The sequence below is a fragment of the Misgurnus anguillicaudatus genome, chromosome 10 (assembly GCF_027580225.2).
Source record: "Misgurnus anguillicaudatus chromosome 10, ASM2758022v2, whole genome shotgun sequence".
Lineage (NCBI taxonomy): Eukaryota > Metazoa > Chordata > Actinopteri > Cypriniformes > Cobitidae > Misgurnus > Misgurnus anguillicaudatus.
The window spans coordinates 34,210,035-34,224,422 of NC_073346.2; the positions used below are offsets into that span (position 1 = coordinate 34,210,035).

General features: G+C 36.5%; 1 protein-coding gene across 3 annotated transcripts in view; it reads right to left on the minus strand.

Moving 5' to 3' along the window:
* oxr1a (oxidation resistance 1a) overlaps positions 1-14,388 on the minus strand; it is a 236,468-nt gene that overhangs the window by 127,919 nt on the left and 94,161 nt on the right. For all 3 annotated transcript variants that reach the window (XM_073872432.1, XM_073872433.1, XM_073872431.1), the window contains one exon: positions 959-1,152. In XM_073872432.1, coding sequence (XP_073728533.1) covers positions 959-1,152 — 194 coding nt within the window. The remainder of the gene's footprint in view (positions 1-958; positions 1,153-14,388) is intronic.

The window sequence follows — 14,388 nt, forward strand, 5'->3', positions numbered from 1 at the left end:
GTTGCTAACAGGTGTTAACTTACAGGCTGTGAGTCCGAAGCGGGAGGAATTATGATAATGTCGGTCTTGTGAACATCACCAATCCCAGGAAGTAAACTGTTGCCTACAATCCGTGTGTTTGTTGTAGTCCAAGAAAAGAGATTTAGGTTGGAAACGATAACTCGCGTCATCGTTTACTTTGGGGTTTGTACCATTTGCATATCATTACTAATACACACTTACACACCAAAGGAAATGTAAAAACGTAAAACGGACAATAGGTGCTCTTTAAACTCCTTAATCACGCTCGCCCCAAAACCCAGGATTAGAATTAGCTTCTCAATTGATTGTTAAAGACAGTAATGAGATTACAGTAAATGAAAAGCAACTTTTGCTTAAAGCGTAACTAAACCCCTGGTCAGAGCCTGACTCCACCCACTGCCAATATTTGAAAAATGCAAGAAAAGTGGGCAGATCCCAACGGAGATAGAGGGGACGAACTAAGCTTGTATCAATTGTGTGGTGAGATTGTAACAAGGGTGTGGTGAGCTTGAACCTGCTTACGTCACGAGGTATTTTTTGGACCCAACATCCAATAGGAAAATTCAACTGCAGTAGCCACCGTTCAACCTGAAGAGGGCAGCACTCAGACGTTTTTACACCATATATTGTAGTATTGAAACACTTTATATCCAAATGTCAAAAAACTTACTAAAATCAATGAACAGCACTAATAAAGCATCATTCTTACAGATCATTAACTAAAAAAAGTTGGTTTAGGGTTTAGTTACTCTTTAAGTTTCATGTACTTGTTAAAATGCATTAAGAGTATGAAGCAATTAGAGCATAGGTTTACAAAACAAATGAGAAAGGCAAGGTATTAAAATACATTTGCTTTTGAAGTCCACCCCTAGCCCAGTCAATAGAGTTACATTAACATCTCATCTGCGGGATTGAAAACAAGTAAATGCTCTATTACCTATTGTGTATCCACGTTTCAGTTCAGTACACCGTGGACCACGGCGTTGGGAGTTGGTCGCGTTGTTCTCTTGCACCTCAGATGCTGTTGTCTTGGCAACGGGTGTTGAAGACCTGTTTAAGGACAGACTCGGGAGGAGACGAGCGGGAAAACCTTGAGAGCCGATATCCACCGACTGGGACTTTTGCTTCAACCTGTTAAGAAGAAAAACGGAAAACATAAAGTGTGTCATCTAGACCTGAATGAGTTGTGTTTGATGAAAAAATGCTCATTTTCAAGAAAACATGTCAGACGCACTTAGATGGTTTTGGATCTGAACTCTTCATATGTTTTTATGTCACTTTACAAAATTTAAAACAGTAAGTTAAAATGACTTGTAAAGCCAATTTGATTAAAGCAAAACATTTTATCATTTTTTTACATTTTATGCTTTCTAGTAGCCACCAGTGATGCCCGGGTTGATACCCGGTACACTGGTAGTCACGCAATAACTTGATTTGACTTGATTTTTAAGGTTAGCTAGTTATTTTATAGAAATCATGGTTTTATTGACAAGTATGCACTGCAAAAAATTATTTTCAAGAAAAAAAATAGTATTTAGTATTTTTTCTTGTTTTAGTAAAAATATCTACAAAATTCCTAAATTAAGAAGCTTTATCTTGATGAGCAAAACAACAAGTCTAGTTTTTAGACCAAAAATATCTAATTTAAGTGATTTTGTGCATAAAACAAGCAAAAAAAAAAAAATCTGCCAATGGGGCAAGCAAAAAAATCTTGAAAATTTTTCTTAAACACTATATTCAAGAAAAATTCAAGAAAAATTTGCTTACCCCATTGCCAGATTTTTTAGTTTGTTTTATGAATAAAATCACTTAAATTTTATATTTTTTGTCCAAAAACTAGATTTATTTACTTGGGTCATTTTGTTCATCAAGAAAAAGCATCTTAATTTAAGAATTTTTAGATATTTTTACTGAAAACAAGACAAAAATACTAAGATTATTTTTTCTTGAAAATCATTTTTTGCAGTGTGGTGTGGTTTAGTTGTTAAGCCTTTGAGTTTTTCCACATTCATTAAAATAAAGGTGTGTAAAAGCTTCCTCAAAATGAAGCCATAAAAGCAGAACAGGAGTTTTTATCATTGCATGTTATAAAAAAAAAAGGATCACCATGGCTGAAACAGGCTTTATATGAGGAAATATCTTGTACTTATTCCAGCCTTATTTTGCTAGTAACGCCAAAATATTTCATGATCTATTCTTGATGAAATTACTTTATACTCTATTGAACATCCTGTTTCACTCAAAGAATGTCAGATTAATGAAGTAAGATACTTTCCCTAAAAGCCTGCCAATGTCATTTTGACCCATGCTCTGTGACTCACAACCTAAAACTCAATTTTTCATGATAATTAAAAGACTGGAAGCTTTTCTCCTTGATTGGTTAATGGATTGTAAATGTCTGCTCTTTTAATTCAAATGTATTTTGTGTTATCCATCAGCTCTATAGCATATAAATATTATCACTATGTTCCCTACTGTATAAATTAAACTCATGACCTTGGCAAAGCTCTACCTACAGTATTAAGCTACGGTAAAGTAATATGTCCAGTATACATTTTATATATAAAGATATAATATACAGCAGTGAAGAAAATGGTATAGATTCTAAACCTTTCTATATTTAGTTCCTGGGCAATTCCATGCAAATTTCAACCTTATTGTGAAAGGAACGTTTTTACCCAAAGTTTTTACCTAAAATATCCTAAATGTCAATATTTGGTGGTTAAATAACCATGCAAAGTCTCAGTTTATAATTTTTTCCATTGTTAGGTAAGTGCACATTTCAGAAAGTCACATCCATAGCGTTTCTTCCTTATAAATGTGCATACAACAATATAAATATAAATATATATATATATATATATATATTAGGGCTGTCAATAGATTAAAAAAATTAATCTAGATTAATCGCATGATTTCATGAGTTAACTGCGATTAATCGCAAATTAATCGCACATTTTTATCCGTTCAAAATTTACCCTAATGTAACACTTTTCAGGTTTTTAATATTCTAATCATATATACACATATAGATGTATATAAAAATGTATGTTAACAACAGCCTGTTTACATTTTAACAGAATCACCAGCCATTGTTTTGTATATGAATTTTCCTTTCAGAAGATTTTTCTTTCTCCATTTTTGTTTGCTGCTGCATCATTTGTGACCTGTGCTGGCAAGTTGAGTCGAAATTAGCAAATTTAAAAAAAATTGTTGTTCATATTTTGACATTCTCTATTAAAACATAGAACAATGCATGATTTGTTGAAATATAACAAAATATGACAGAACTACACGTGTTTGAAGTTGAAAGAGTCAAATTACCACAAAAATTTCCACATCCATACATTATATTACCACATCAATACCTTAAAATCACTGGTAAAACTAATAGATTTAGCACACACAAAGCAAAAACATCATCAATGTATGTTCAACTTTTTTTCATTTTGTTTGATTGACATTGAGACAGACTGCTTAAAATCTAAGTGATCTAATATAATGTTACACATCAGATAGTTTTACCCAACAGTTAACCAAACATTTACTTAAAACATAACAGATTATAGAGCCTACCTGCGTGAATTCTTATCAAAGCAGATATTTGTAAAACAGTAATTTTGTGTAGATGTCTATAAATCCGGGTCGCGCACTCGCGCGTCTGTGTGCACGCGCTTCAGATATCAGTCAGTCAGCGTGAGGGGATCGCTTTTGAGTCTTGTCGCTCTTAATAACTCTTTAACATTAATCAGGTACCGAACTTTATCTCTCTTAATGACTCTTTTAACATCAAGCAAGTCCTGCAGTCTATTTTATAAGGCATGCATAAAAGCGAAACCAAAATGAATTGAGACGCATTTTTGTATTAGATTAAGCATTAGGAGGACGGTTACACCTCTCAGACGTATATATAAAGATCATATCAGATGTCCAACGAGCATTTAGAGCATTGGATTTGGTTAATGTTCTTATTTCTATGAAAACTCTCATTTAGAGAGAGTCATATTTGTCTGCGTCTCTGTTCATTCAACTATGGGCTGGACCAAGGGTCAAACAGAAATTGCGCGTTGCGTTAATCTCCGTTAATAAAATTAGTGGCGTTAAAATGAATTTGCGTTAACGCGTTATTAACGCGTTAATTTTGACAGCCCTAATATATATATATATATATATATATATATATATATATATATATATATATATATATATATATATATATATATATATATATATATATATTTGCAAAATGTTCTATGAAGAGCCGCCCCTTCTCCATTTGTTGGGTTTTATTGCTTCTAGTTTGTGCCTTTTAATTTACAGAATTCCTACAAAGTTTTTGTCACATAACGCATGCATGTCTACATTGATATTTTTGGAAAATATAAACAGATGGTTCAATATATTGGTAATAAATGCATTATCTGAGAATTTATATTTAGTTATGTATAGTTTTATTTATATTATTATATATAGTTTTGACTGCAAATGTCACATCCATAACATTAGAATTGCTCTCCTTCATTATTCAGGAGGTCATTTCGAATTTAAATACAACCGATCAAATATAAAAACCGGACTTCTTCGCTCAGGGAAAATGTTGAAACTTTCAAATGATTTACTTTGAGACATTGCAGGTGTCAAAAGTTCACAGGTTGATCTAATCTACAGGTAGGTCAAGTAGTTTTCTGTGCTTGACGTTAAAGAACAGCGCCACCAGCTGGTAATAAGTTGAATAATGGTTATGTTAACCTTTGACCTTGAAACTTTTGGCTTTACTTCCACCAAACCCTTTTGTACTGTATGCCCAAACAGCACAAATTAAGCGAAAATATTTTGGGTCCTTCTGGGCCCTTTTGAAGCTTGAAAAGTCGGTCACCATCCATTCTCATAGTAACAAGAAACCCCCAAACAACACTGCGTTTTGGTTTTTAGGTAAACTATCCCTTTAAATTGTGTTTCTGGAATCATTATATTTTTCATTCACACACATGCACCGCAAAAATGACTTCAACATTATTTTTGTCTTGTTTTAAGTACAAATATTTCAAAATTCTTAAAGGTGCAGTGTGTAATTTTTAGAAGGATCTCTTGACAGAAATGCAAAATAATATACAAAACTATATTATCAGGGCTGTATAAAGACCTTTCACAATGAACTGTTATGTGTTTATTAACTTAAAACGAGACCTTTTTATCTACATACACAGAGGGTCCCCTTACATGGAAGTCGCCATTTTGTGCAGCCATTTTTCTACAGAAGCCCTTAACGGACAATTTTTTTTACTAAGTTGTCTCTGACGATGACATTTTTATCTGGTGGCGGCTACCATAGCTTTTCTATTTGTTTTAAAAGCGAGGGGTGAGCAGTGGATTAAGCCATTGGTTGCAATTCGCAACCTCACCACTAGATGCCGCTAAAATGTACACACTGCACCTTTAAATCAAGATGCAATAAGTCTAGTTTATAGACAAAAATATAAAATATATATTGAGCTTAAAACAAGCAGCAATAATAATAATAATCTGCCAATCAGGTAAGACATTTATTGTTCCATTTTTCTTGAATTAAGTGTTTAAGAAAGAAGTAAACTTTTTTTTCCTACCCCATTGGCAAATTTTTCGATGTACAAGCATAACGTGGCTACTTACATGTCAATAGATCTTTTGAAACATTTCCGTAAAATATTGACTTCTCGTGCAAGAAATTATTCTTACAAATGATTAATGATTAGTTTAGCTTTGTTGTGTATTCTGAATGCAACACTTTCAGACAACAAGAAATTGTTTTGTGCCATCCAACAAAAATGTGTGTGTGGGCATGTCATTTATGCACCTGTCTAAACAAACAGTTCAGAAAAAGCCTGAAGCAGCTCTGACTGCATGTTGATGGCAGACCCCAGGTGCAGTAACACCCCACTCCCCCCAAACAGCTCAACATTACACAATACACGCAATCTACCAGAACACAAACACAAACACTGGCTGGCAAGATTACACGGTTAAGGAAGCCCAACAAAATAAAACTAGTTTGTTCAAGTGTCCATGTGGGTCAATCTATGCAGTGCTCAAGGGAGCTACCTATGTAGGCAGCATTTGAATGCATCACTTGAACGTATCCATTTTGCATGTTGCCAATTTCTGTATGAATTTATGTGATGTGAATCATACAAAAATTATCTGAAAAGCATGACCAAAGCACAACCCCAACCCCAGTGTTCCTGATCATACAAAAAAATTCAAGTGAGATTCAAGTGTACAATTCCTATTTAGTCCTGCTTTAAAAAGATACAGTAGATATTGCCATGCAATTGTGTATGGCATGCTTTTTTTCTTAAAAGTTTAAACAAGATCGCGTCTGTCATGCCAGAAAATTACGTATATAAAAAAATGAACAGACAAAATGTTTAGAGAATAAAACTAGTGCTGGGCAAATATTAATCGTGATTAATCGCATTCAAAATAATAGTGATTTTTGGCATAAAATATGAGTGTGTGCTGTATGTAATTATTATATAAATACATGTGTATATATATTTATTTATATCTTTATACAATATATATATATATATATATATATATATATATATATATATATATATATATATATATATATATATATATATATATATATAAAAAATTCTGAAATGGATATATGTATGTGTGTAGTTAAATATACATAATAATTACACACACATATATTATGCAAAAAATCACTTTTATTTTGCATGCGAATCGCGATTAATCTTTGCCCATCACTAAAATACAGAATAAATGGTTGATAAATATAAGGAACGTGTGTTGAGCGTCTCTTGTCTCTTGGCGTCAGCTGGTTAGGATAAAAACAATGACTTGCACTATACATGTAAGCTTGTAACATTCTTCACATTATTGTGTTATTTATGTGAGGTGTAAATGAGAAATCGTGCATGCTAAGCATTTATTAGGTTAACTCCATGCAAGTAAGACTGGTGAACACTAATAAGCATTAAAGAAGTTTTTGTATAGATGTGATTGCGGTAATAAGATTTGCAATACAAGGCAGCATATAAATAATTGAAAATTGAAATTATTATTAAGGCCAGGTGTGTAGTTATGCGACGTCCTCATTCAAAAAGGCTAGAATCAAATCTCATTGTGCACATGTGGTCAGACACTCATTTCATTTCTCCATTTAGACGGCACTGTTGTAATTGTGAATGCAAAATTGGCGCTTTTGAATTGGAAATGAGGGCGGCATTGCAGGGGTCCATCTAAGGCCCCGCTTGCGGTCTGATGCGTGATGTGTATTAACTAGCTGGATCCTCCATTCCTACATACGGATGAGATGTGAAGCCAATCATCACGGCTTTATCTATTATTCACAGCTGAGAGAGAGAGAGAGAGAGAGAGAGAGAGAGAGATGCCTGGCCACCTTCCAGCCTTCCTAACAGCAGATGTAAACAAAAGCACCAGTTTCCTTCGAAACAATAATAACCACCGCTGCCACGCCGCGTGAGTTCTGCTCTGATTATGAGAACATATTCATGCTAAACCTGTATTTTAACCATCAGCGTCGGCCGTCTATGTTCAAGTGTTTATGTAAACAACATTCTCCTTCAATTAAGGGGAAGATTATGTGATTTAGAGATGCAGAGTCGCCGTTGAATTGGTACATAACATCTGTCGCAAAACAAAGCTTTGCGCTGTAGCTATAATTAGAAAATTAATTTGGGAAAGTCAAAATAATCAGATTTCGCTTCTTTCTTATGAGCTGCTGGGCAGACGTGAGGTCATGTAAGGTCACCTAAAAAAGATGTCATTGGACTGGGGTCACATCAGAATTTATAATTGTTATATTTCAACATTGGTGGCACAGTGGCGCAGAGAGGCAAAAGTTTTGGATTGCAGTTTTAAATGGATAAAAGCGTCTGCCAAATGCTTTAATATTAGAGATGCGCCAAAATTTTGGCTGGAGAGTATTGCAGTGAGACTCAAATTGCTGCAGTGAGACTTAAATTTGAGAAGAGGAGAGCCATTTATTTTCGTTTTATATTTTCGGCCGTTTATCTTTCTGCCAATAATGCCATTTTCGGTCAAAAATATAAAAGAAAAATAAATGGCGCTTCGCTTTGCTTCTCAGATTTGAGTCTCGCTGCAGCGGTTATCACAGCGCTACACAGCAAAGTGTGATCATGACAGATGTGTGCAAATACTTAAAATGATAAACAAGTTCTGTGTGATACCCAACTTCCCATGATTGCTATTTGATGTCTCTACATTCCTTTGTTTACATAAAAAGCTGTTCAATTTGATTCAGTTGCATATTACTAAGAATATATAGTTTTCATTTCCATCAAATTTTTGTGTTACTTTCAAATTAGTTTGATTTTGTTATTGGTTTGCTGTCCAAGTCTGATTCATTAAATAATGAGATCTAATATAAATAGAATTAAACAAAAACTTTTTTAATAATTTTTTTTTAAAGAGCACCTATTGTTCGATTCATGTTTTTAAATTTCCTTTGGTGTGTATGTATTAGTACATGTTAATGATATGCAAAAAGTACAAACCCCAAACTAAACGATGACGCGAGTTATCATCTCCAACGTAAATCTCTTTCCTTGGACTACACCAAACACATGGATTGTAGGCAACAGTTTACTTCCTGGAATTGTAGACAAGACCGACATTATCATAATGTCTCCTGCTTGGACTCACAGCCTATAAGTTAACTCCTGTTAGCATTGCATTGTGACCGAATCTTTCAAACATGGTAAGGAGCGTCACATTTCCTGCTAATGTCAGAGGTATTTAGGCCAATCACAACGTACAGATTAGCTGGTCAATCAGGGACCACCGCTGCCACGCCGGGACGCTTTTCAAATTTGTGCGTTTCAGGAAGAGAGTGAAATCTGGAGCTACAAAAATGTACAGTAAAAATAGTATGTATTTTAAATCATAAACCATGCAAACACATTGTATTATACCAAATACACAAAATAACATTTTTTTATAGCAAGGAAATAGGTGCACTGTAAGCAGTGTTGTGCCTGAACGAGTTCATTGAACGAAAGTTTATGAACTAGTTCATATTTTGGGCGAACTTGAACTGAACGTACTGTATTACTGCCTGATGAACGCAAGGGGAACTCGTTCATTCTGGGGCTTGTGAACGGCAAGTTCTCTCACTTTAACGTCATTCAGTAGGGTGCCAGATTTCTATAGCGTCTTCCAGGCGAAAACCCGTCTAAAACACACTGTAAACAGGCCTTAATGTGTAGCGGAAAAAACACCCAATCTGGCAACACTGCCACCAGGCTGCATACGTCATCAAAACAACACTGACTGGACGCAGCTATCCAAATCCCTGTCGCGCCACTCGCATAGTTTAACATTAAATAACATCATATTTGTCTTAAATCGTTAACGATTAACAAAGGCTGCTTACGCATATTCTGGATCTTGAAATAGACTTTGACTAAGCTCACGCTTTTTAACGTGCACGTGCGGTGTGCAATACCTGCGAGTTGTCATACACGCAAACCCTCGCAGCGCTTCTCGCCCGGAAAACCCCCTTGAAGCACCTGGCTAGCCTTTCAAGGTATGTGCAAGCAAATACAAAAATTAAAAGACAGTCAATGCTCGTAAACCCTGGTTGGATAAGGGTTTAAAGTTGGATATGAAGATGAAATCTGACTCAAAAAAATAAAAAGTTGGATTTACTTAAAAAAACTTCGTCAAGTGGGTTCCACATAGCTTTGTTAGGTAATGTCAACAAATAAAATGTAAGTTGTATTTACTAAAAAGGTTTGTGTAAAATTGACAATTTAAATGTTGCATGGACTAAAGAAATCCTAGTTAAGTCACTATTATGAAACATTTAATTGATGAAAACAAAATTAAAAATAATGATTTAATAACTCTATAACAACAAAACAATCAATCAGAATGCAGCTGCTCAATACAACCTTTATTTAATTACAGTTTATCAAACATATCACAAACATATTTGAAATGCAATGTAACATTTCAAACTGTTTGTTGGTTGGTTTTGTTCTAAAATATCAGAACAAGTTAATTAACTTATACTTGGCCACTTATTACTCAGGTACCTATCTAATTGTGCTACACTTTTGCAAGAGGGTACAACAATTCTGCCAGAACAACAATTTACCCATAATACACTGCAGCATCATCAGCCAATGAGATGCAAGTCTGTATTGGTTTTATTAATCTGTTACTTTTACGCAACAATGTTATATTGGCTGAACAAATAATTTTGAAGTAAAGCTGACAAGACACAGTCTTTTGTTGAAATAACTAAGTTAAATGAATCATATGTGATTACATGTCAATAGATCCGTTACTTGTGTTTGTTAAGTAAAGTGAACAAGAAATTATTTAGTAAAACTGACTCCAAGCAAGTTTTGAGTGCATTTAGCTTCAGTGTTAAAACTGATAAAATAATTCCTGTCTGTGGTTCAATATGGGCTATAATGGCAATATTTTTTTTTAAAATAATATGGGGAAAAAGAACTATAAATTAGTTCATTTTTGGAACTGTGAACTAGTTCAAAATTTGGAAATATGAACTATGAACTGAACTAGTTCATTTTAAAATTTGTGAACTGTGAACTGAACTAGTTCATGTAGAAAGTGAACTTTCCCAACACTGACTGTAAGTCATTTTCAGATTCAAAAATTACTAAAAATAGACGGAAAATGCGTCCAGGAATTGTCCGGGATTGTTTTATTTGTAGTTCATTCACATTGCCAATGATTTTCCTGAATCAGTTCGTGGATTCACAAACGTGATGTATTTTTTCCACAACGTCTAAACCAAACGCGTGCATTTTAGTTTATGACAAGATCATAAGGAGAGCGTGAAGCGCTGTTCAGTCATGCTGGTGAATGATCTCAGCTTCAGGGTGGATAGTGACGAGCTCCCTAATCTCTGCTACAGTCCAGTTTGCCGACATTTCTCGACGTGAATGTTGATCTGTGTTTAAATCCCTTTGTCAAAGAAATAAACCATAACTTCTGGTTGCGACAACACACCCCTTACTGCATTGTTTCTGCGTCTTGTTCACAGAAAATGCTTTCCGTCTACGGTACGGCAATGTTTTTAGGTCCGCTTTGATCCCAGAACATTTACTGGACGCGTTTGCGTTCACACAGAAGCCCTTCTGCCAATTTTACAGAGAATTTTCTGGGACCAAAGGGCTATGTGAATGAGGTTTAACCCTTGTGCATCAATTAAAAAAAGTTACACATAGGTTCATAGGGGACAAAAATGTCCATGTCCAAAAAGTGTCATAAAAATATTATAGATTTATATTTTTTTCCACTTGCCATTTTTTTAACCAGCATCAGCTCTAATCACAATGACCAAACATTCATTCATTTTCAGAATTTTAACCCTTTAAATGCTTGTTTGTTTACATAATGCCACTGCTGTTTTTTATGAAAAAAAGATTTTTTTTTTTAATTATTTTCAATTTACAAAATGCTAAGCAGATTTTTTTTCTTTGATTATTACAGCATTGGATATGTCAATGATTAACAACAACATAAATTTTTATGCATTCATATTTTTTATGCAGTATCAGATTTTTAAAAAAGTTACCTCTCAGGTCCATAAAGGACAAAAATGTCCATGTCAAAAAAGTGTCATAAAAATATTATAGATTTATATTTTTTTCCACTTTCACTGATGCCATTTTTTTTAACCAGCATCAGCTCTAATCACAATGACCAAACATTCATCAGTTTTCAGAATTTTAACCCTTCAAATGCTGGTTTGTTTACACAATGCCACTGTTGTTTTTTATGAAAAAAATGACACCTCCTTTGCAGCGGTTGTAGTCTTGTGATAAAAATTGCAGTTTTAATGGGTTTCAATGGGGACATTTTTGTCCAAAAGGTCCTGAGAGGAAGTATTTTGTGTACCTAGTAGAAAATAGATTTTTTAAAGGAAATGAAGGTAAAATATTAAAATTCCAATAAAAATACACACCTGTGGCAAATGTTATGCAGTTAGCATTAACGCAGGCAAAGTTATCAAAAAAAACAAAACTGAAAAAGCCAAAAATGTCCTCAAGGATGCACAAGGGTTAATAGATATACAGTCCCTCCAAAAAAACGTGATTATGCAATCGCACGATTCAATGCATAATCAGCCAAAGTCCGCATATTTATGCGAGGGCCGAATTTTTTAAATACGCCGCACTTTCGCCACATAATAACCAATCAGAGAAATTGGTCTATTTTAATTAAAGAAAACATATATCAACTATATTTTCCTCATTTGATTACATTAAAAGTCGTGAAACATTCAATGTTTAATTTATTTTAATTATTCTTTATACAGTATATATTAAATGAATAAAAAACTGTGTAGGGGGCACAACAACTGCCAGCGAATGCCCCCCTTGACGCCGGCCCTGGCTCATAGCCAATCGTTTCAATTATACCAGATGAGGTATGTAGAGCGACATGAATTCAAGCGTCAACAACTTTTATCGAGTACGTGTGCAGACAGCTGAAAGCTATGCAACTAAACCGCTAGCTGTATATTGATATTGACACCAAAAGTTGTTGGAAACTACTTAGAACACTATCTAAGGCTGCATCGAAAAGTAACTTTGTGTCTGCTGCCGTGTTGGATAAACAAAACTGCTTCGGTGTGTCGCACAGACGTCGTCATCATCTTGCTGCCCCCTCCCCGTTCTGTGATTGGTTCCCTATTTCAGGGGGAAAATAGGTCCATGGTTCCCTTTCAATACGGTTCACTTCGCATTGCGTCAGTTAGCTGACGCTATGGGGGAAACTCCTGTTTACTCCGTGACTGAAGCCTATTGGTTAACGTCTGTACAAAGTACAGACCAATGACGTTTGAACCCGCGCGCGGGAAGTACACGTCCTTATATAAGCGCGGTTTAAGCGTCAGGAGCTCATTAAATTCTCCTTCAGCGCGAACCTCTCGCTGCTCCGAAGAAGAAGAAGCCTTACCTCGCCGTCGACAAAAGCCCTGCAGCGGAGTCCAGGCCTAGCGTCTTCCCTGCCCTTTCCGGCTGAGAACCGAAGACAGCAGAATCCAGGTCTAGCGTCTTCCCCTGCCGCTTTCCGGCCGAGAAACGAAGATAGCCTTCGCTTGCCGTGGTACGAGCCCTGTGCAGCGGACACATGCCTGACGAGGTCTCCCCTGCGGCCGCCCGGTAAGATCAATATTTTTAATATAAAGCTGTAAGCTAAAAGAGCAGGCGCTGTTGTAATAGCGTCCAGCACAGCGGCTTGAGTGAGCCTCCCTGCTATGAATTTCCCCGAGCGCGTCACCGGTCTGGCACCTCCCACGCCGGGACCGCGCTTATATGCTTCGGTTGTCTTATCCATGTTTCGTGCTCCCCCTGCTGTTCCTCTCTCCCCGGGATGAACACACGGCGAGCCATGAGACTAGATGGATGCATAGACCTGCACACACGGACTAACCCCCCCTGTGTTCTGTCACATCGCAACCGTTCATGCTTACAGAGTCCCTTCGCTCCTCTCACATTCAGTGGCGAGATCTCTGACACATATGAATCCCCCGAGTGCATCGAGTGATACCGTTTATATGACGCATGGCTGTTCTGTCTGTGTTGCTGCTCCCCTCTGCCGTTCCTCTCTTGTTGAGATGAACAAGCGGGGGAACCGTAAAACTAGAAAGATGCATACGACAAGCAAACACGGGCGGATCTGCCCCTGTTTCCTGTCATAGCACAGCCACTCGTGCTCCACGCTCGCAGAGTCCCTCGCTCCTTTCCCCGCAGTGGTGAGATCTCTTAACGGCGTAGTTAGCACGCAGTCTTACGGCTCGCTGCCTCTAAATGCAGCTGTCTAGTGTTCAACGATTACAGAGCTTCATGCCCCTCCCCTCCTGGAGCGGCGCGATCTCATTCGTCTGCTCGATAGGGCGGATTCGCCGCTATTGGAGCATCAAGAACACTCATTATAAGAGCTAACCGGCTCACTATTCGTCGATACAGAGCTTCATGCCCCTCCCCCCTGGAGCGGCGCGATCTCATTCGTCTGCTCGATAAGGCGGACACGCCTCTATCTGAGCGCTAAAACACTTATTATAGAGCTTAACCGGCCTGATTCTATCTCACTTCGGACAGCTCACTACTAGTCTGCCCGGTCATTTCTCTCTGGTTTAGACGGAATCAGAGGCAGAACGAATTTGTTTTACATACTGAGTCCCGAATACCTCCCTTTATTCAGTCCCGTCCTATATCAGTGCGCTGAATATTGGTACATTCTTATATAACCGGTTTTTCTGCCCTTTTTAATAAACGGCAAAACCGCGGGCCTCACGGCAGACTTCCTCTCTGCGATGGGTTCAGTCTGACA